The sequence below is a fragment of the Protomyctophum parallelum genome (assembly GCF_964188405.1).
Source record: "Protomyctophum parallelum genome assembly, chromosome: 8".
Classification (NCBI taxonomy): domain Eukaryota; kingdom Metazoa; phylum Chordata; class Actinopteri; order Myctophiformes; family Myctophidae; genus Protomyctophum; species Protomyctophum parallelum.
In genome coordinates, this window is record NC_139703.1 from 19,797,269 (window position 1) to 19,819,465 (window position 22,197).

The 22,197-nt window shown below is 46.2% G+C and overlaps 1 protein-coding gene across 3 annotated transcripts in view; it reads left to right on the forward strand.

The window, feature by feature from the left end:
* kcnab2a (potassium voltage-gated channel subfamily A regulatory beta subunit 2a) overlaps positions 1-22,197 on the forward strand; it is a 178,362-nt gene that overhangs the window by 136,538 nt on the left and 19,627 nt on the right. For all 3 annotated transcript variants that reach the window (XM_083771443.1, XM_083771444.1, XM_083771442.1), the window contains 7 exons: positions 5,088-5,131; positions 7,965-8,002; positions 8,697-8,776; positions 14,574-14,618; positions 15,479-15,523; positions 16,788-16,831; positions 17,333-17,419. In XM_083771443.1, the coding sequence (XP_083627569.1) occupies positions 5,088-5,131; positions 7,965-8,002; positions 8,697-8,776; positions 14,574-14,618; positions 15,479-15,523; positions 16,788-16,831; positions 17,333-17,419 (383 nt within the window). The remainder of the gene's footprint in view (positions 1-5,087; positions 5,132-7,964; positions 8,003-8,696; positions 8,777-14,573; positions 14,619-15,478; positions 15,524-16,787; positions 16,832-17,332; positions 17,420-22,197) is intronic.

Genomic DNA, 22,197 nt, shown 5'->3' on the forward strand with positions numbered 1-22,197 from the left:
CACAGGCAGAGCTGAAGTGGGTGTCATGCAAGACAGCCCTTCTCCTGGCCATTACATTGGCAAAGCGCGTCAGTGAACTGCACGCTCTGTCAGTCAGCGAATCATGTCTGAGGTGGAACGCAGACGGCTCGGGGGTCACGCTGTGGCCAAACATAGCATTCCTCCCGAAGGTGCTGTCGCAGGCTCACCTCAACCGGCCTATAAGGCTGGCTCGATTCAACCCCCCACCTGGGGAGCTGACAGACAAACTGGAGCTGTTGTGCCCAGTCCGGGCCCTGAGAGCCTACATTGAAGCTACTGCACGCATCAGGCGAGCAGAGCAGCTGTTCTTTTGCCATAGTGGTGTGAACAAAGGCGGCGCTCCCTCCAAGCAGCGCCTGTCCCACTGGATTGTAGACACAATCAGCCACGCCTATGAGGCAAGTAACCTCCCCGTACCATCAGGGGTACGGTGCCACTCTACAAGGAGCATTTCCACATCATGGGCTGCCATGAGAGGGGTGCCCTTGGAGGACATTTGTGCCGCCGCCTCATGGGCTTCGGCAGGCACTTTCTCAAGGTACTACAGGGTGAATGTTGCCACTCCCCACCCAGTGGACGTGGCCCTCTTCCCCGAATCCTCCGGTTCTACCCTTTGAGGTCTGTAATCAGGATTCCTCGTGACTTGGCTGGTATAAGTCATTCAGTGCTTAAAGCACCGCTTTAAGCACTCAGGATTCTGAGTGACAAGAGTGCCTCTGGCGGTCATTCAGGACTCATAGAACCGTAGTTACATACGTAACTATCGTTCTATTTCGTCCCTGCTGACCGCCAGAGGCACTCTTGTCACTCAGAATCCTCGTGTTCTCGCGAGAAGATTCTGTAGGGACTGAGCCCCGGATGACTGCCGGAAGTTATAGACGACTCCGGGTCATCACGGGGTCAACCGACATTGTTGGTATAAAATACTCGACTGCGCATGCGCGAAGGGACGTATTCAGTGCTTAAAGCACCGCCTCTGGCGGTCATTCAGGACTCATAGAACCGTAGTTACATACGTAACTATCGTATTATGTGGTGGTTGGTGGTGTAGGTGGAAGATGGTGATCAAGCTATGTGTGTATATATGTATGTATTTGTATATCTGTTTGTATCTGTGTACTGCATGTTTTGTGTATTTGTGTACAGTATGCTTTTCTGTATTTGGGTCCCTCTTGAACATGAGATGTTGCATCTCAAGGGGCTGTCCCTTCAATAAAAATCTGAAATCTACTGCGATTGTGAACAGTTGTTAGTGGACGTACTGCTGCGATTGTGAACAGTTGTTAGTGGACGTACTGCTGCGATTGTGAACACTTGTTAGTAGACGTACTGCTGCGATTGTGAACTGTTGTTAGTGGACGTACTGCTGCGATTGTGAACAGTTGTTAGTGGATGTACTGCTGCGATTGTGAACACTTGTTAGTAGACGTACTGCTGCGATTGTGAACTGTTGTTAGTGGACGTACTGCTGCGATTGTGAACAGTTGTTAGTGGACGTCACCTGCTGTGATTGTGAACAGCTCTTAATAGACGTACTGCTGTGATTGTGAACAGTTGTTAGTGGACGTTACCTGCTGCGATTGTGAACAGTTGTTAGTGGACGTTACATGCTGTGATTGTGAACAGTTGTTAGTGGACGTACTGCTGTGATTGTGAACAGTTGTTAGTGGAAGTACTGCTGTGATTGTGAACAGTTGTTGACGTTACATGCTGTGATTGTGAACAGTTGTTAGTGGACGTACTGCTGTGATTGTGAACAGTTGTTAGTGGAAGTTTTTACACTATATACTATTTTTAACTATTTTCTACTACTATATACTATTCACTATCTACTATTACTACTACTATTCACTATTCTACTACTACTATTTAACTATTTTGAAAACTGACAATACTGCAATATAGACTATACTCTGTTGCAAGTAAAAACCTTAGAATTCTAAATGTACTTTTACTCAATCGGCCGATTGTTTTAATCGGTACTCATTGTGCAGAATGTCCCGTTTCAAGTTTTCAAATGTATACAAATCTCTTGAAAATAGCAGATCTACAGGCTCTCGGCCAAAAGGTATATGTATATAGTTTATAGCTTAAGTGGTTATTGTATGTTTTGTAATAATAACAACAATCTACAAAGTAACTAGTAACTACAGTTTTCAAATAATCGTAGTGGAGTAAAATACAACATTTGCCTCTGAGATGTAGTGGAGAAGTAAAAGTATTAGAAATTGGAAATAATCAAGTGAAGTACAAATACCTAACGAGTGGTGAGGCTGGGACCGGACGCCAAGGGTTAAAAAAGACACGACTAAGCCTTTATTAGATTCGACGGTGACTTGACATCCCTGAAAAACGAGACGGGTCGCAAACCTTTTTTAACCCCCTTAAAACCCTGCATGCTCCATGGACGAGGGGTCTCCCAGAGACCCTTTTTTATGTCTGCACCCAATCTCTCAAAATTCTAGAATGTCCGCCTATTTTCGGTGTATTTAATGCCTTGCCCGGGGGTTATAGGGACCCAAGGGCTTCCAGTTCAAGTACTGACTGTCCGTTTGTGTGGAACGGACATTTACTAGATTGTTAATGCGATTTCACTCCACAACCAGAGAGTAGCAGCTAATGGAGATGTTCACAGTGTGAAGGGGAGACTTAAGAGGAGACCAGACATTTGAGAACATTTGTTTCTGTTCTCCGTACAACACAAATCTATTGCCCACTTAGCTTGCGTTGAGAGGAGATGATATTGTCCGGATTTAGACGTATGCGTTTTAAAACGGTTTAGCCGACGCACAGTGCAGCTTTTAGCAGCCTGTCTTTATTTGCCATGCAGAGGAGGAGGATGATGAAAGAAATTATTTTTTTTGCTTCTTTGTCACTGCGGCAGTTTAGGAATCTTAACCGCAGCTTCAACGAGACAACCCACACAGGCATAATCCCACTCACACGAACACACACACACACGCACACACACACACACACTGTTGTGCAATACACACTGACACGCATGCACTCTGAGACATATGTTCACTCCCCCGCCCCCCCCCGCCCCAGTCTCTCTCCTTTCTCTCTCTCTTCGCACATACTAGAGGTTCTAATTGTAATTCTATCCAAACAGGCCCGCTGTAACAAAAATACTCCTACACATCTGTTACATCATCATCCCTGATCCCACATCTCTTCCATCTACACGGCACGCTTTGCCACTTTATTTATCTCTGCTGCCGCATTAGGACACACAGCCTTTTAATGTGTTTAATGGTGTCTTAGATTAAGTACATTGTGTTGCGTGCGCGCGTGTGTGTATGTATGTGTATCACGGTATAATTATTGTGATGGTAATTCCAACAGATCTTTTCCCGTGGTTTGATCTAAACCGTGTCTCTCGTAATCTTCAGTCTCCGATGATCAGAATGTAACATAATTCAACGTCTATGTTTCTGTGTGAAAATAGCTCCATTATATTGTGTCATCATCTCTCTATCTGTGGCTTCCTACCGTACTAGAACTGTACGTGACTCACCCACTACAGTACTACTGGATGTGGATCTCTCACAATAACATTGACTCTCTGCTTCATATGCTGTTGTTTGTTGTTGATAGTCAATCGGTGACTCAGCTTTTTCATTTTATTTGAGATGATCGTGAGATGATGATCATTCATCAGTGGTGGAAAAAGTATTCACGCTTTTTACTTAAGTAAAAGTGTCAATACTGCAATGTAGAACTATACTACACCGTTACAAGTAAAAGTCCTGGAATTCTAAATGTACTTGAGTAAAAGTACAAAAGTATCGGCGTCGGAATGTACTTAAAAGTACCAAAAGTACAAAGTGCTATGAAAAAATCTTGAAAATGTGTCTCAAATCATTGAATATAATATTCTTTCACTGTGCACAGTGGAGAGGGGGGGGGGGGGGGAGGGGATAGTTTTTCCACCACTGTCCGTAAGAATCCACACTACAACAATAAGAGTCAGTTCTACACAGAGCTAACCCATTTAGGACTATGACCAGATTCTACCAATGTCTTCTACATCCTGACCGTTTTCTGAAAAACTTGTGTTTCTACGTCAGTGGTTTTCAAACTATTTCATGTCAAGGACCCCCAGAATGATGTAATTGTGTAAGTAGCCCCAATCTCAAAATATGTTGTCGTCGTTTCCCCCCGCAAGATTTGCACCACATTTGAATGAAAATAATAGCAGATGACGCGCTACGAGCTTGTAGATCTGCTATTTTTTCATTAGCTAACGTATAACATAATCCTTATAAACACCAAAAGGGTGTTGATTCTGAATGGCTGTTAAAGACTGAGGACTTTATTGTGCTGTACATGCAGGGCAGACTGTCTGTCTGTCTCAGCCCAAATACATTCTGCCTCCAAAACCCTCACTCAAGTCAAAACCCGTATTTTTTTAAATCTCCAAATCCATACAAGACCCCATCCTCGCTCCCCTTCTGTCCATAATCCCTCCGCTGCCGTATCAGACACTTTGCAGCAGGCTGTTGCATACAGTATATATACAGTATACACAGCACGGGGTAAAAAACAGAGATTATACAATGCAGACCTCCGCGTCTCTTATGCCATTCTGGACGGGAACCCCCTTTTGGTGTTTTTAAGCAATTATGTTATACTTTTAGCTATTGAAAAAAAAATGCAGATCTACAAGCTCGTAGCGCGGCACTCTGTGCAGCACTACGAGCTTGTAGATCTGCTATTTCTTTACATTTATTTTATTTTATTTATATTCTTTCAGAGCGGACAAGTCTTTGCTTTTCGTGGGGCGTCCCTGCCCTGGAACAACATATTTTCAGATGGGGGTCGGTGGCCAATTACATATAGTTTTTGGGGTCCTTCACATGAAATAGTTTGAGCGTCACTGATAAAGAAACAGAGGTTTTTCAGAAAAAAACTGTCATGATTTATAAGACTTTTATTTTTGTTTTCTCGACGTCAGGCCTAAATGGCTTAAATGAGGCTTGAAGTTCCCATCTAATGGTGTCTCACGTACTGCATATGTAACTAAATTCAACATTAATGCTAATGCCTTTCTGCTTTGACAGAAACCTTGGAAAGTCGGGCCTGCGGGTGTCCTGCCTTGGATTAGGTAAGAGTTCCTGGGCCAGCAAGAATAAATAAAGTGTGCGTGCATGCGTGCACGTGTGCTTGTGCGTGTGTGTGTGTGTGTGTGTGTGTGTGTGTGTGTGTGTGTGTGCGTGTGTAGCCTCTATTGTTTTCGCATTGAGGGCATGTGGGCATGCACAGACAGTAGACTGAAAGACTGCATAATTTAGATAGATGGACTCGTATGGCTTTTTTGAGCCACTCCACCTCTCAATTAAAGGCCCAATCATGGAGACGCGGCACAGCTGGTCCAAACCATCATGTTTCTACTGAACCATGTATTGCTGGTTAGTATACTAGTAGCTGTCCCGTTCAGGCAAAGTAGCCTACATAAAGATTCCTCATACTGATGAGCGACACCACTAACAGAGAAAAATAGGCTTCATTACAAAGAAATAATGCATTCCATTTGGAAAGCCTGCTCACTCGTTTGGTGTGCGTTTGTGTGTGCAGAAAAGCAGGTTTCACAAACAAACAAACAAAAACTCAATTTTCACAACCAATTATGGCTTATTTATCCCAGTTTGACCTGAGATCAGATTTTAAAAATGTCTTCTACGTCCTGACAGTTTTCTGAAAAAGCTATGTTTCTATGTCAGTCGTTCTTCGATTTTTCCAAAAATAGCAGACCCACGAGCTCGTAGCGCGCGCTATGAGCTTGTAGATCTGCTATTTTTCAATAGCTAAAGCATAACACAATGCTAACACCAAAAGGGGTTCCCGCCCAAAAATGGGTTATACAAACATAGCCAATCCACAAGCTCACAACAATTAAGTTGCATTGCTCACCTTCAGACTCGGCTAAAATATGTAATTTAGATAGCATATTATGTAGACACACATAGCATGCTGTGGTGTTTATTTACTTATAGTTTCATTGTACAGACATTCTACTGTTAGACATATGTTAGGTTCTGAGCTTCATGCTTATGATCCTTGATGACTATTTCTATATGCATCTGATGTATTACCTTGTGCTGTTCTCTTGCTTATTGTAAATCACTGTGAATTAAGCCTAAATTGTAAATTGCAATGCATGTGAGCTTGTAGATGTTATATTTTAGCTATTATTTGGGGGGATTATTAAAATAATAATGTCTATACAGGTGTATGCTACCTTAGAATAGATAATTTGAATTAATACTTTTTTTATCCCACAATTTTGTAACCCCTGTGTCAATTATCTATTGTGATCCTGGGCTCTAAACACCCTCCGCCAACATGGGAAGAGCAACGGACTTGAACTCATGCCTGAGTGTCCAAGTTGCTCCTTGACACCTGACAGGGGGGAGTTTCCCTGGTTGGACGTAGCACGTGGAAGGAACACGTTATTCCAACCAGTTCCTTTCCCCCTCCATCAGGCGCCCCGGCTGGCAGTTTAGAGACCAGGATTACTGCATGTTTTTTTGTGAGGGTACCTACCCTAGGGGACACGGGGAGAACATGCAAACTCCACACAGAAAGGCTCTTTCGCCAACCCCGCCTCGGGTATGGGCACTAGAGACTGACACGGGAGTAGGAGTGGTTGCACCACTCAAAAAAGAATCCCATCCCATCCCACTCCCACTCGAAATTACTCCCGCTCCCATCCCGCTCCTGTTTTATTTTGTTAGTCATTAGGAAAGGCAATTGATCGATCGATCCATCTATCCATCTATCCATCTATCTATCCATCTATCTATCCATCTATCTATCTATAGGCCTATCTATCGTATCACTTCTGGCTTCTCAAGACAGATAGCCTACCAATAAAATTAAAATAAATAAAGTGGGCTAATGTTGGATTTAACTTTGACTACCAAATACAGTTCTGACACTTAAGTTAAGTCCAATGACACGGTTTTTACAGAACTTAAAGTGCTTTGTCAATTAAGATTAACCCCCCCCCCCCCCCCCCCCCCCCCAGTGTTAATTTAACTCTATATGAATAATTATTCAGTGTACAAGTCTATGTGTATGGCAGTGGTTCCCACGGGCCGCATTTGGCCCGCGGGGCCGCATTTGGCCCGCGGAACACCAGTTGAATAGCCCTGACTTACACCCTCTTAACTATGTGAAAACACCAAAACGGAGCCGAGTTGCACTGCACTCAACATACAGTGCACCAAGTCTCTTCACCAAAAATAACAGATCTACGAGCTCACAGCGCATCATGTTGTGACATGTTGTGAGCTTGTAGATTGGCTATTTTTTGGTGGATGTTCCCCACTAGAATAGGGATGCTGGGTTTTCAGTGCAGTTAAAACGCCAATTATAACAGGTCGTTTCGAGGAAGCAATCCCATTGGTTGAAACCGCTTTCTAGCTGGATGAAGAGGTTATGTTTAGGGATGTCCCGATTATGTTTTGTTTGCTCGCGATCCGATTCCGATCATTTGATACCGATGTTTCCTGATCCGACATTTATATTTTCATATAGGACACATATCACAATAGTGCAATATCCAAAATCACAGACAATTTCCAGTCTAATATCATGATATGGATATAATATTGATACTAGGGATGTCCCGATTTCGTTATTATTATTTATTTATTTGCTCCCGATCCCGATCATTTGAAAATGACGTGATCGGCCCCCCGACCATCACGTCATTGGGATCGGGACAACCCTAGCTATTTTTAGGGGTGGGCCTGAGCCAAAACAAACATGACTGTTTGAGAACAACTTCCCTGCCGTGCATGATAACGCATGTTCAACTGCATGTATGGTATGTATGACTGTGTTTCATGTCAATGCGTGCAACGGTATATATATATATATATATATATATATCCTCACACCTACGTTGTCTCTCACTCTCTCTTCCTCTGCAGGAACATGGGTGACGTTTGGCGGACAGATAACGGATGAGGTGAGAGCTTATGGATATAGATTAGTCTATTATTCTCCTCCGTCAGTCAGTCAGTCGGCACCGGGATTGGGGGGGGGGGGGGGGGGGGGGGGGGTTCACAGCTTGCCTGTATGATCCTAATGCGCCCCATGTCGACTCGGGGGTGGGGGGGGAGCTTACTCTGCAAACGTATTGAAAGAGGGGAAAAAGCTGCGCAGCCAGAGCATATAAACATGAGCCATATAGGAAGGTGCATGCAATGCAGCCAGAGCATATGTGACCAGATTTGACCGAGAGACTGCCATCGCGCAAATTCCAGCTTTGATTCCCCGCTTTCATATGACATGAAACAACGAAAATTAAAAAATGTCAAATTTAGTCACAGTATAAACATGAGCCATATACTAGGAAGGTGCATGCAATGCAGCCAGAGCATATAAACAACATGAGCCATATATGGAAGGTGCATGCAATGCAGCCAGAGCATATAAACATGAGCCAAGGTGCATGCAATGCAGCCAGAGCATATAAACATGAGCCAAGGTGCATGCAATGCAGCCAGAGCATATAAACAACATGAGCCATATATGGAAGGTGCATGCAATGCAGCCACTGAGACATAATGAAAAGGCGTGCGGAGGAGGAATTCATAATTGAACGGCATTCCCTCTTTAAGTCAAATAATCCACTGCTTTGCTCCTTCCCCGTTCACCAGATGGCAGAGCAGCTGATGACGATGGCCTATGAGAATGGCATCAATCTGTTTGACACGGCCGAGGTCTACGCAGCTGGAAAGTGAGTTGCACCTCCTCCTCCTCTAGCTCCTCCTCCTCCTCATCTAGCTCCTCCTCCTCATCTACCCCTCCTCCTCACAAGCACAGGTTCACTGATCAGCGAGGAAGCCTAGCACCTCCTCCTCTAGCTCCTCCTCCTCATCTAGCTCCTCCTCCTCATCTAGCCCCTCCTCACAAGCACAGGTTCACTGATCAGCGAGGAAGCCTAGCACCTCCTCCTCCTCCTCCTCTAGCTCCTCCATCAAAAGGACGGAGATTTATTGATATCAAAACCGATCGCACCGCTCCACAGGCTGGGAGCGGATGTTGGGCAGCATTCAATGTTATTTTCTGGTGGGACGTCATCGAAAATGCCCCCCCCCCCCCCCCCCCATTTTAGCCGACGAGATCGAAAATCTTAAAACGTGAATAACTCTTGATCTAAATCATTCCGTCCAATGCTAACCAAAGATCATGTATTAAGACGGCCCACGGTGGTCCCGTCGCCTGTCCCGTTAGAATTAATCATACCTCCCGTTGTTGTCGATCGCATCGAGAGTGTTTTGGCTACATCTAGCTGCTTCAGCCACATCCGGGATAACATCCGGTCCGTCACTAAATGTGCTCCGCTGCTATAAATCGCTGGGCGCTCTGATTTACTGGATTAAATAACCCCGGGCGTTCGGGGTGTTTGTTCGGGTCAGACATTCCTAAACATAATGACCTTGAAGTATAGTTGACTTATTGTGACCTTATTGCGATAGACTTTAGTTAAGTGAGTCCTTACAGTATAATAAAGTCACTTCAGGCCCGGTGTCTCACGGTGGAGGTCTGACAGACAACGGTGACATTTTGAAACCTCTTCCCGTAGTCAGAATGTGCTGGCCCACAGTGATAGTTTAACATATTCCTGAATATATAATAATCGGTCTATATTCCTGAATATAATCGGTCTTTGTCGTTTGAGTGAGGTGGATTGAAATAATCTGAGGGATTATGCCTTGCCGTCAATATCTCAGATTAACTACACTGTGTCTTTTAATCCCTCCCAAGAGTATTCTTGGATTTCATTGTGCCAATATGTTTCATTGTGCCAATATATGTATGGTATTATGCCAGTTTCTCTGAAAATGAATTATAGTCTATAGTCGTGGGCTTCTGTTTTTTGTTACACGGTACCACAATGGAAACGAGCTTTTTATTGTGTTGTCCTTGTAGCTACATTTGTATAATCGTACCGCTGTACCTTTTTGCATACTGCTAATAAAGTATTCAGTCAATCAATCAAATGGTAAACGTCCATTAGAAAGTGTCCCATTGTCAAGGGGTTTAGCATCTGATTATATCATTATTAATAATATAATAATAATACTATCATAGATAATATCAATATTATTGGCTTTAGATCAGGGGTGGGCAACTTTTACGATGGCGATTGACCATATTTCCACATTCACTCCAGAGGGCCACATTGCATATTACTGGCATAGCAAAAAAAATAGCCAATCTACAAGCTCAAAATGCGTCGCAGTGTGACATGTTTTGAGCTTGTAGATCAGCTATTTTTGCATTGAAATCCTGATTTTTTATTTTTTTTTTACATTTTTGAATTGGAATCCTTGAAAAGTGACCTTTTTGTCCTGGGTTCGATTCCCGCTCGGGACGCTGTGGGTGCTGGCGGCGTGTTTCCTCCTCCGCGTCATCAGTGCCCATACCCGAAGGCGGGGTTGGCGAAAGGGCCTTTCTGTGTGGAGTTTGCATGTTCTCCCCGTATCCCCTAGGGTAGGTACCCTCACAAAAAACATGCAGTAATCCAGGTCACTAAACTGCCTCCCCCTGGCCAGCCGGGGTGCCTGATGGAGGGGAAAGGAACTGGTTGGAATAACGTGTTCCTTCCACGCGCTACGTCCAACCAGGGAAACTCCCCCCTGTCAGGTGCAAAGGAGCAACTTGGACACTCAGGATAGACAGAGCAGGCACAAGGCTGATTCCGTTCACCCGCGAGGGTACAGTACAAATCGACAGGCGAGGAGGACAAATCGGTGCGGCACATGCAAACAGCTGTGACAGCCTGTCACAACTCACCATGTCTTATCTGCAGGTGCTAATCCTGACGGCTTGCACTGCGGCCTACTGTATGTACACACATGCATATACTGGCACATGGAGTAGGATGATTCAAACACTTTACACGCAACAATCGCCAAGAGCTTTTCCTGAGACATCACACTTGCCCAACCCCCCCCCCCCCCCCCCCCCCCACGCTGCACATCCTGTCATCAGTCAGTCTCCGTGGGGGAAGGTGACAAAGGGTTGTGTCCAGTGTTGATTTTGTCGACTGAAAATAAGACATTTTTTTTTTTGTCGACTTCCCTTTTTTCACAAACAACAACTAGACTAAAATGTTAGGAAGGGACTAGCCTGAGCTAACGTGTTAGGTTTCTGGTCTAGAGGGGCGGGTCGCGGCTGAGATTTGCGCACGCCCTGATTGGATCTTATCGATCTGTCCGTCACCCCTGGCCCCTCCTCTCCCCCCTAGTGCAGCGCTACATCACATAATTTGGAGCGACGCCCACCCGGAAGGGTTGACTCCCACTTTTAGACCAGAGCGGCCAATGCGTTCCTCCAGGCTTTCAATTTTTGCACCAACAAAAATGAAAGCCTGGTACCGAGGCTAGGAAGGGACTAGTGAACAAGAGGTCCAGTATAAGTCATCTAAGCCGATCTACAAGCTCACAACGCGGCGCGCTGTGACGAGTATTTTGGCCGTTTTTAGGTAAACATCATTGAGCGGTTGCTACTTATTTAATTATTTACCGCTGGATTATGGGGATTAAAAAAAATCTCGGGATGCCGGGCATTGGCATCCATTGCAAAGGCTAATTTAATCTTGGTTTCTCGGGTACGGTGCGGATTAATGGTAAATTGTCAGGTTGAAAAAAAAAAGTTAAGCGTTTTTCTAAACCGTTCTATAGGGTCCATAGAACAGAACAAACATGGTTTACAAGAATCTTCACGAAACGTTCACTAAATTGTATTCTGCTACATAACTACATACAGTACACTATATCTGTAGTGGGGCGCCGTTGACTATTTGGTTGCCTCACGCGCAGAGTTGGGGTCCGTTACTCATAAAAGTAAGGCACTACATATTACATATTACTTTTGAAAAAAGTAATGCCTTACATTACTTTATTACTCCCTGGAGAAAGTAACTAGTTACATTACTTGTTACATTACTTTTGCGTTACTCCATAAAATCGCATGTTGCATTGTTACATAATTTACCACTTAACAAATCTTTATAATCCTAATAAAGAGGACATACACAACATCTTTCTTTATGCTCTTTACCAGGTTGTGGAGGAATAAAACAAAATGGGCCTTTCCAAAACGGTCTAGTGCAGTGGTTCTCTTGACCTTGTAAAACTTTTTCTATGCAAACTTCTAATCAATTCTTCAATCAATCAAATCAAATATATTCAAATAAAAATTATGAGACTGAGAGAAATCAGTAGCCTATATGTTCACAGTGCTTTAGGATCCCTTTCTTTATGATGTGGAGTTCCCTGCTCCATGCTCATTAAATGTAGTTTTTCATGTCGGCATATTTGGTTTATTCATCTCTGCATTAACTAACTAGTGATTGTGACTCTGAGAGCACATACATTCTACAACAAACAAGACCCTCCCAGCTGGCAGTGTTGCCAGGTTTTGGAAGAGAAACAAGCAGCCATGTCTATGAAAACAAGCCCAAAAGAAGCCTGACTAGGCTATTATAACACAAGCCCAAAGTCGCTTATAATAAGCGGACATGGCAACACCCCAACTGCTCCGTCTCTGTGACAGTGGGAGACTGGCTCGCTGTGAGCAGTGCTGCTGCGGAGATTTTAATACCGAAACGACATAAATTTGACATGTTCTAGTCCGCGACTCCAGCACACCATTACTGTTCATGTTCAACTCATCTCCGTTGTGTGCATTAGTCCAAAGCAACACTGCTGAAAGCAGCCACATGACGCAATTAAGTAACGAGTAACTGCAGCACTAAAGCGACCAGTAACTGTAGTGTGATTATCAATTTTGGAGGAGTAGTGTCGTTATATTACTCGCTACCGACCAAAGTAGTGTCGTTACAGTAACGAGATTTTCCGTTACTCGTTACACCCAACTCTGCTCACGCGTGATGTTTGTGTTGCCATTTGTCCCAAGATGGCTGCAAAATATTGGTGCCATTTGTTTCAGAAAAGTTTTATACCCTGCATATCCGCCAACAGTATATATACAGTATACACTTTCCCCACTTTCAACTGCTTTTATTATATCATGACACTTTCTTTTGGCAATGTAAACCTTTGCCTTCTCATGCCAATGAAGCTGCTTTGAATTTAATTGTTATTTCTATTATTATGTCAGTCTCTCATGGGAGTGATGCGCTGTGGTTATGAAGCAAAACATGAGCCCAGCTGTTCTTCTTTACCTACTTGTACAAACAGCAGGACGCATGCACGCACGCACACATGCACGCACTGGAGGAGAGAGGAGAGAAATCGAGAAGTGGAATGTGATGGGGTAGATGGAGCGTGAGGGAGATGAACAGAGGGAGGATGTAGAAAGAGAGAGTGAGTAAAATAGGTGATGAATGGAGGAGGCAGATGGATCATTGATAGCTTGAGCTCTCGACCTCACTTTGTGCGTCGAGTGTGTGTGCAGGTGACGTTAAAACACAATCAACGCCGGGATTTCTTTCAAAATAGAAGCTTGGGGTGTCCGGGAAGATATCGCAGCTTTTACTCTGAAAGCCAGGGTTGCTTCCGTTCCGTATACAAAAACCCGGGAGGCATAATGTTGCTTGCTTACATCGCTATGATTACGATCGAGTCTCTCTAGAAGCGTTAATATTCCGTGGCAAGAGGCATGTTGAAGTCAGAAATGAAGACAGAAGTATAGCCATCTGGTCAAAACCACGGAGAGCTCTCTAGATTTCCCTTTCTTTCTGATCGCTAAACAGGGAAGTGAATGGGACCGTGGCATGCGCCAAAAGCAAAGGAGTACATTGCAGAAGGAGAGGCCAACCCAAAAGAAATATCAATGAAAAAGCGGTAGGACGTCGTGTGTACACACGTTGTCGCAATCAGTCGGTTGGATTTAGTGATGACGTTCCCATGCACACGTCGTAACCCATTTTGACCTGAGATCAGATTCTAAAAATGTCTTCTACATCCTGACAGTTTTCTGAAAAAGCTATGTTTCTATGTCAGTCGTTCTTTGATTTAAAAAAAATAGCAGACCTACAAGCTCGTAGCGCGCCACCGAGTGGTGCGCTACAAGCTTGTAGATCTGCTATTTTTCAATAGCAAAAGCATAACACATAATGCTAACCCCTAAAGGGGTTCCAGCCCCAAAATGGGGGGAGCTGCGAACTGATTGTGACAGCGAGGCGAGCGGTTGGCAGCTCCAATTGGCGACAGCATCTGCTGCTATCTCTAATGGGACTCATAATGGGAATGATTAGCAAGCCTGCTAATGAGACTCCCAACCCCCCCCTCACCCACCCTGCCTAAAGACTGGCAAGACATTCGTGCTCAATGGGGAGGTCGTTCTGGGCTCGTGCTGCTCTTTTCACTGAAAGCATATCCTTCGTGAATTATACATGTTCAGAGTTGTTACTGTGTTCTTTTTATTCAGCTTTTCAAAATATTTCCGAACTTTTTTCTTTCTTTTTTTTTCATGCCGTTCATGCTCTCGTATTGTTGCTGAATGTGCCCTTATTATCTCGTCTCACCGTCTGTCTGTCTGTCTGTCTGTCTGTCTTACAGGGCAGAGGTGGTCCTCGGGAACATAATAAAGAAGAAAGGATGGAGGTATGAATCTAATCGAGTTCTTTCCAATCCCGTTGGGGTTTCTCTGATCTTGCATCATTTCCCATTTCGTAATTGTGGTATTGCGGTTGCACTTTTTCATGAGCCTGCCAGGCAAGGTAGAGAATGCAAAAGGAATGCATGCAGTCAGGCAGGCAGGCAGCCATGATGATGCCCGCAACTCATGTGTCTCCTCCTCAAAGGCGCTGAATTATGGATCGCCCTCTGGTGCCAGGAGCTTTGACACTTTGTCATCCTGGACTGGCATTCAATGTAGACCTGTCAACTTGTGCCTCTGTAACATTCACTCATTCATTGTCACACAGGCCGACTTCTGGCACAGTTAAGAGGCTGATTTATTATATCAGATCTACAAGCTGGTCGCGGCGTGCGTGACTCATTGCGAGCTTGTAGAAGATCTACTGTCTTTGGTGTGTGACACCGGCGTGCGACAAAGAATAAAATCAAGGACGATGTCTGCCCCCCTACCCAAACCAAAACCATGTTCAAATTGCTGGGGTAAAGTGAATGTCGATGGCATGCTGTCAACTTGAATGTCTCCAACGCTCGTTCCTTGTCACTGTCTGAATTCCAGGGCACAGTTACTCACACTTGGGGTCATTCAGGGCTGTGTTAAAGGGGAATACCACTCATTTAGAACACTGAAGCGGTGCCTGTGGGGGCCTCTACAGCGCTGCCCGTTGGGTACTGGCCTACTTGGAATGATGCAAGTTGGAAATGCATGCCCCACCCAGACCTGTGCTCTTATATTGACCTACTGTACCTAGACTGGAGGAGACCTGTGCTCCGAGGAGAACTTCTTATTTATTATCAGTGTTTATCATTTCCTTTCCTGTTTACAGGCGTTCCAGTCTGGTGATCACAACAAAGATCTTCTGGGGCGGAAAGTAAGTTTCGACATGATTCATTTGTTTGTGCCTGCAAGTGTCTAGATGAGAAACGATCCTCTAGGTAATATTCTCTCTGGTTGAGTGATGGTCGCCCCTAATACTAATAGAGCCTCCGCTGTTGCTGTTTAATGGCAGTGTTGTTTTTGGCAGCAAATTTCTATTTTAGTTTAGTCATAGTCTTTGAAATCAATGTGACTAAAAATAGTTTTAGTCACATTTTAGTGACCTGGAATGTCTTAGTGTTTAGTCTAGTTTTAGTCGACTAAATGTCATGCGATTATAGTTGACTAAATCTACAGGTGATTTAGTCGACTAAAATGTATTTTGGCGGGCATTGATGCCGTCGTAATGAAAATGAAAATAGCCGATCTACAAGCTCTACATAGCCGAACTACAAACGTGTCGCAGCGCGACGCGTTGTGGGCTTGTAGATCGGATATTTTCAGCATGCAACCAAGTGTAAAATGACTTGTACTGGATCTCTTGTCCACTATAGTCCCTTCCTAACATTTTAGTCTAGGTTTTATTTGTTGTCAGCATACTTGGTCTTAGTTTTAGTCATCGTAGCTTAGTTTTCATTTAGTTTCCATTTAGTTTTCGTCAGTGGAAAAAAGTAGTCGACGAAATTTTTCGTCTTCATTTTAGTCGACGAAATCAACACTGGCCCCGGCCAAAAACATAAACATAAACGGCGGTCTTTAGAGGCTGCCGCTGTCGACGCTCAGATCGACGAGGTTCAGGTCTCATTTTAAGATTTTTACAATTACAATATTAACGTTTCTGGAGAAATATGTGACTCTTTGATACAGAGAGACAGACATGGCAGCAAGACTAACCGTTCAGCAGAGGATGACAAATCGCTTTAATATTCAAGCCTTTCAAGCCTGTTTTCTCAACTCGCTGTTTTCTGCAAGACATTACTCTATAAGCCATATCTCCTAAACTTGGTGAACAACCAATATGGCAATTTGAAGCTATGGTTCCCTGCTTTCACATGAAATGAAAGAACAAACATGAAAAACACAAAATTCAATGACTTAGCCTCAGTCAGATAATTTTGTCACATATAGACATTGGAGGGTTAACGCTAGCATTAGCTGCTGCTTCTTCTTCTACGTTTTAAAAAACAAGCGCAAGTGCATAAATAGAGCATAAGTAGTGAATCTCCCTGCATCCGGCTGGCAGACAAGCGAGTACCACTATTGGCCACACGGTAGCAGCAAAAGTGTTAAAGCGCTGTGCTCATTTTTTTTCTTTCTAGGGCTGAGACTGAAAGAGGATTGTCCCGAAAACACATTATAGAAGGTAAGCTCCATGTGTCACACAAATCCCAGCTCGGGAACTTAACTGCCCACTCTGCGTTAAACATCCTAATTAGTCCCCTTTTTCCTCAATAACACGTCCTCTTGGGTTTCATATGAGCCTCTGAGAAAGCTCAGGCAGTCGTGGGCTGCACTATTACACACACAGCCCCATTGTTTTGGGGCTGTGTGTGTAAGTCCCATTGTTTTTGCCAAATCCTCATCACATAATTTTGTCATGATTTATTTGTGTATTGACTCGACTGTTGTTGTCTGGACTCCATGATGTAGAGTAGACGGTTGGTGCTGATTTTTTAGATGACTGGCCGCATGTGTCTGTCTGTCTGTCTGTCTGTCTGTCTGTCTGTCTGTCTGTCTGTCTGTCTGTCTGTCTGTCTGTGGAGCCCATATAACTATAACTGCAGCCAGCGCTGCTGTGGTGGTGTTGTTGAGCAGCGTACACTGCTCAGTTCACACGGGTGTCTTTTTTTATTCTTATTTCTAGGTTTAAAAGCCTCACTGGAAAGACTGCAGTTAGAATATGTGGACGTGGTTTTTGCAAACAGGCCGGATCCCAATACTCCTATGGAAGGTAAGGGCTACAATCTCTCTACTCTTATCATTGCTGTGCTTACTGGTGTTGGGTGAAATCAGCTATAAGAAATATGAGAGGGGAAGCCTCGCCGTGTTATAATCTAGTAGTCTCTGCAAAAGCATTCCAGCAGCCAGCTCGTAGCATGGCTCGTTATGGGCAATAGACTTTGAATCCATACCTCCTGGGTTTGAATCCTGTCCACGCCATCATTTTTGTGTCCACCGCAAACAACGTGTTTTTTTGGGGGGGGGGGGGGTTTGCGGATAAAGTAAAGTGCTTTGGTCCAACATGCGCTGCGTCATGCTTGCGGTGATGTTTAGGTTTGGCGGTTAGGGTTAGTAATAGTAATGTAGCCTACATGTTCACCCACATGCGCTGCGTCATGCTTGCGGTTAGGGTTAGGTTATAGGCAGGCCTGGCCCTTACCTACAGGGTTAAGGCTAGGTTATAGGCAGGCCCGGCCCTTCCTACAGGCCGAGCATGCAGCCGCCTGGGGCGCCATGGGGGGAGGGGTGCCATTCTTTTTTGTTTTACTCTGTCCAAACTCTGTCTGCCCAGTGTCCCCCCAGTGCCTCCCCAGTACCTCCCCAATATCTGCCCAGGGCCTACCTAGTGTCTCCCCAGTGCCCCCCCCCAGTGCCTCCCCAGTGCCTCCCCAGTGTCCCCCCAGTGCCTCCCCAGTGTCCCCCCGGTGCCTCCCCAGTATCCCCTCAGTGCCTCCCCAGTGTCCCCCCAGTGTCCCCCACCCAGTGCCTCCCCAGTGTCCCTCCAGTGCCTCCCCAGTGTCCCCCCAGTGCCTCCACAGTGCCTCCCCAGTGTCCCCCCAGTGCCTCCACAGTACCTGCCCAGTGTCCCCCCAGTGGCTCCACAGTGTCCCCCCAGTGTCCTCCACAGTGTCCCACCAGTGTCCTCCCAGTGCCTCCACAGTGCCTCCCCAGTGCCCAGTGTCCCCCCAGTGCCTCCCTAGTGTCTCCCCAGTGCCCAGTGTCCCCCTAGTGCCTCCACAGTGCCTCCCCAGTGTCCCCCAGTGCCTCCCCAGTGCCCAGTGTCCACCTAGTGCCTCCACAGTGTCTCCCCAGTGCCCAGTGTCCCCCCAGTGCCTCCCAAGTGTCTCCCCAGTGCCCAGTGTCCCCCCAGTGCCTCCACAGTGCCTCCCCAGTGTCCCCCCAGTGCCTCCACAGTACCTGCCCAGTGTCTCCCCAGTGGCTCCACAGTGTCCCCCCCCAGTGTCCTCCACAGTGTCCCACCAGTGTCCTCCCAGTGCCTCCACAGTGCCTCCCCAGTGCCCAGTGTCCCCCCAGTGCCTCCACAGTGCCTCCCCAGTGTCCCCCAGTTTCCTCCCAGTGCCTCCACAGTGCCTCCCCAGTGCCCAGTGTCCACCTAGTGCCTCCACAGTGTCTCTCCAGTGCCCAGTGTCCCCCCAGTGCCTCCCAAGTGTCTCCCCAGTGCCCAGTGTCCCCCCAGTGCCTCCACAGTGCCTCCCCAGTGTCCCCCAGTGTCCTCCCAGTGCCTCCACAGTGCCTCCCCAGTGCCCAGTGTCCACCCAGTGCCTCCACAGTGTCTCCCCAGTGCCCAGTGTCCCCCCAGTGCCTCCCAAGTGTCTACCCAGTGCCCAGTGTCCCCCCAGTGCCTCCACAGTGCCTGCCCAGTGTCCCCCAGTGTCCTCCCAGTGCCTCCCCAGTGTCTCCCCAGTGCCTCCCCCCCCCAAATAGGGTGTATAATGGGTGTAATAGGGTGTATAATGTCCGACATACAGTACATGTTCACCCGGCTTTGTGTGGTGCAACTTGAGGTTGGGCTTGCTGGATGCATGGCCCGACCCCTTGTATTTCTGTCAGAAGGCGCTGAGGGTCTACCTAAGCGTGTGTGTGTGTGTGTGTGTGTGGGGAGGAAGGGGAGAATTGTTAGACCTGTCACAAAGATGCAAAACGATATCATACTGATATTATATATCCGACTTTTATACAACTTAAATGGTATAAAAGATTGGTTTCTCCAGTTTGGGTAAGGATGCAGATCACCGATCGAGTCATTTGGAGTGAAAATTGTCCGATCACGTTTGATATACATTTTATACTGTGTGAGAGTGAGAGAGTATAAATCATTGCTGTTTGGAGGAAACCACCTAACTCCATTTTTGAGGTTTTAGATTTAATTATTTTTGCATAAATCAATGCTATTGAACACCCTTTACTGTAAATGTTTTTTTAAACCAAAATACAGATGTAAAGGCTTTACATCTGTGTTTTGGTTCAAAATATATTTAACCAATGAAAAGTAGTAATAAGCGCTTCGGACAGAACCTCTTAACTCCATTGGACCCTCAAACTGTCTGCTAAAGCAGCTAACTCCACCACCTCTCCCCCTCTCAGACTGTCTGCTAAAGCAGCTAACTCCACCACCTCTCCCCCTCTCAGACTGTCTGCTAAAGCAGCTAACTCCACCACCTCTCCCCCTCTCAGACTGTCTGCTAAAGCAGCTAACTCCACCACCTATCCCCTTCTCAGACTGTCTGCTAAACCAGCTAACTCCACCACCTCTCCCCCTCTCAGACTGTCTGCTAAAGCAGCTAACTCCACTACCTCTCCCCCTCTCAGACTGTCTGCTAAAGAAGCTAACTCCACCACCTCTCCCCCTCTCAGACTGTCTGCTAAAGCAGCTAACTCCACCACCTCTCCCCCTCTCAGACTGTCTGCTAAAGCAGCTAACTCCACCACCTCTCCCCCTCTCAGACTGTCTGCTAAAGCAGCTAACTCCACCACCTCTCCCCCTCTCATGGAAGTAAATGACAATTCTATAAAGTCACAAACATCAACTTTGATGAGGCTGTATTGCCTTGTTTTCAAAACATAATCTTTTCTTAATTTCCTGATTTATTTAACCCATTTTGGGCGGGGAACCCCTGTTGGTGTTTTAAGCATTAGGTCATGCTTTAGCTATTAAAAAATAGCAAATCTACAAGCTCATAGCGCACCACTCGGCCTCCCCAGTGTCCCCCCAGTGTCCCCCACCCAGTGCCTCCCCAGTGTCCCTCCAGTGCCTCCCCAGTGTCCCCCCAGTGCCTCCACAGTGTCCCCCCAGTGCCTCCACAGTACCTGCCCAGTGTCCCCCCAGTGGCTCCACAGTGTCCCCCCAGTGTCCTCCACAGTGCCTCCACAGTGTCCTCCCAGTGCCTCCACAGTGCCTCCCCAGTGCCCAGTGTCCCCCCAGTGCCTCCCTAGTGTCTCCCCAGTGCCCAGTGTCCCCCCAGTGCCTCCCCAGTGTCCCCCAGTGTCCTCCCAGTGCCTCCACAGTGCCTCCCCAGTGCCCAGTGTCCACCTAGTGCCTCCACAGTGTCTCCCCAGTGCCCAGTGTCCCCCCAGTGCCTCCCAAGTGTCTCCCCAGTGCCCAGTGTCCCCCCAGTGCCTCCACAGTGCCTCCCCAGTGTCTCCCCAGTGCCCAGTGTCCCCCCAGTGCCTCCACAGTGCCTCCCCAGTGTCCCCCAGTGTCCTCCCAGTGCCTCCACAGTGCCTCCCCAGTGCCCAGTGTCCACCTAGTGCCTCCACAGTGTCTCCCCAGTGCCTCCCAAGTGTCTCCCCAGTGCCCAGTGTCCCCCCAGTGCCTCCACAGTGCCTCCCCAGTGTCCCCCAGTGTCCTCCAAGTGCCTCCCCAGTGTCTCCCCAGTGCCCAGTGTCCCCCCAGTGCCTCCACAGTGCCTGCCCAGTGTCCCCCAGTGTCCTCCCAGTGCCTCCCCAGTGTCTCCCCAGTGCCTCCCCCCCCCAAATAGGGTGTATAATGGGTGTAATAGGGTGTATAATGTCCGACATACAGTACATGTTCACCCGGCTTTGTGTGGTGCAACTTGAGGTTGGACTTGCTGGATGCATGGCCCGACCCCTTGTATTTCTGTCAGAAGGCGCTGAGGGTCTACCTAAGCCAAATATATTCTTCGTTGTATGACAGACAGCGTTGCACACTGAAAATGGGTGCCTTGTAGAGGTGCTCCAATCAGGGTTTTTTGGAACCGATCACTGATTGTTTTTCTCACAATCGGCCGATACCGATGCTGTACTGTATGTCAAAACCCACGGCAAAACTGTCCCTGTGTGTGTGTGTGTGTGTGTGTGTGTGTGTGTGTGTGTGTGTGTGTGGGGAGGAAGGGGAGAATTGTTAGACCTGTCACAAAGATGCAAAACGATATCATACTGATATTATATATCCGATTGATATTATATATCCGATTTACTTTTATACAACTTAAATGGTATAAAAGATTGGTTTCTCCAGTTTGGGTAAGGATGCAGATCACCGATCGAGTCATTTGGAGTGAAAATTGTCCGATCACGTTTGATATACATTTTATACTGTGTGAGAGTGAGAGAGTATAAATCATTGCTGTTTGGAGGAAACCACCTAACTCCATTTTTGAGGTTTTAGATTTAATTATTTTTGCATAAATCAATGCTATTGAACACCCTTTACTGTAAATGTTTTTTTAAACCAAAATACAGATGTAAAGGCTTTACATCTGTGTTTTGGTTCAAAATATATTTAACCAATGAAAAGTAGTAATAAGCGCTTCGGACAGAACCTCTTAACTCCATTGGACCCTCAAACTGTCTGCTAAAGCAGCTAACTCCACCACCTCTCCCCCTCTCAGACTGTCTGCTAAAGCAGCTAACTCCACCACCTCTCCCCCTCTCAGACTGTCTGCTAAAGCAGCTAACTCCACCACCTCTCCCCCTCTCAGACTGTCTGCTAAAGCAGCTAACTCCACCACCTATCCCCTTCTCAGA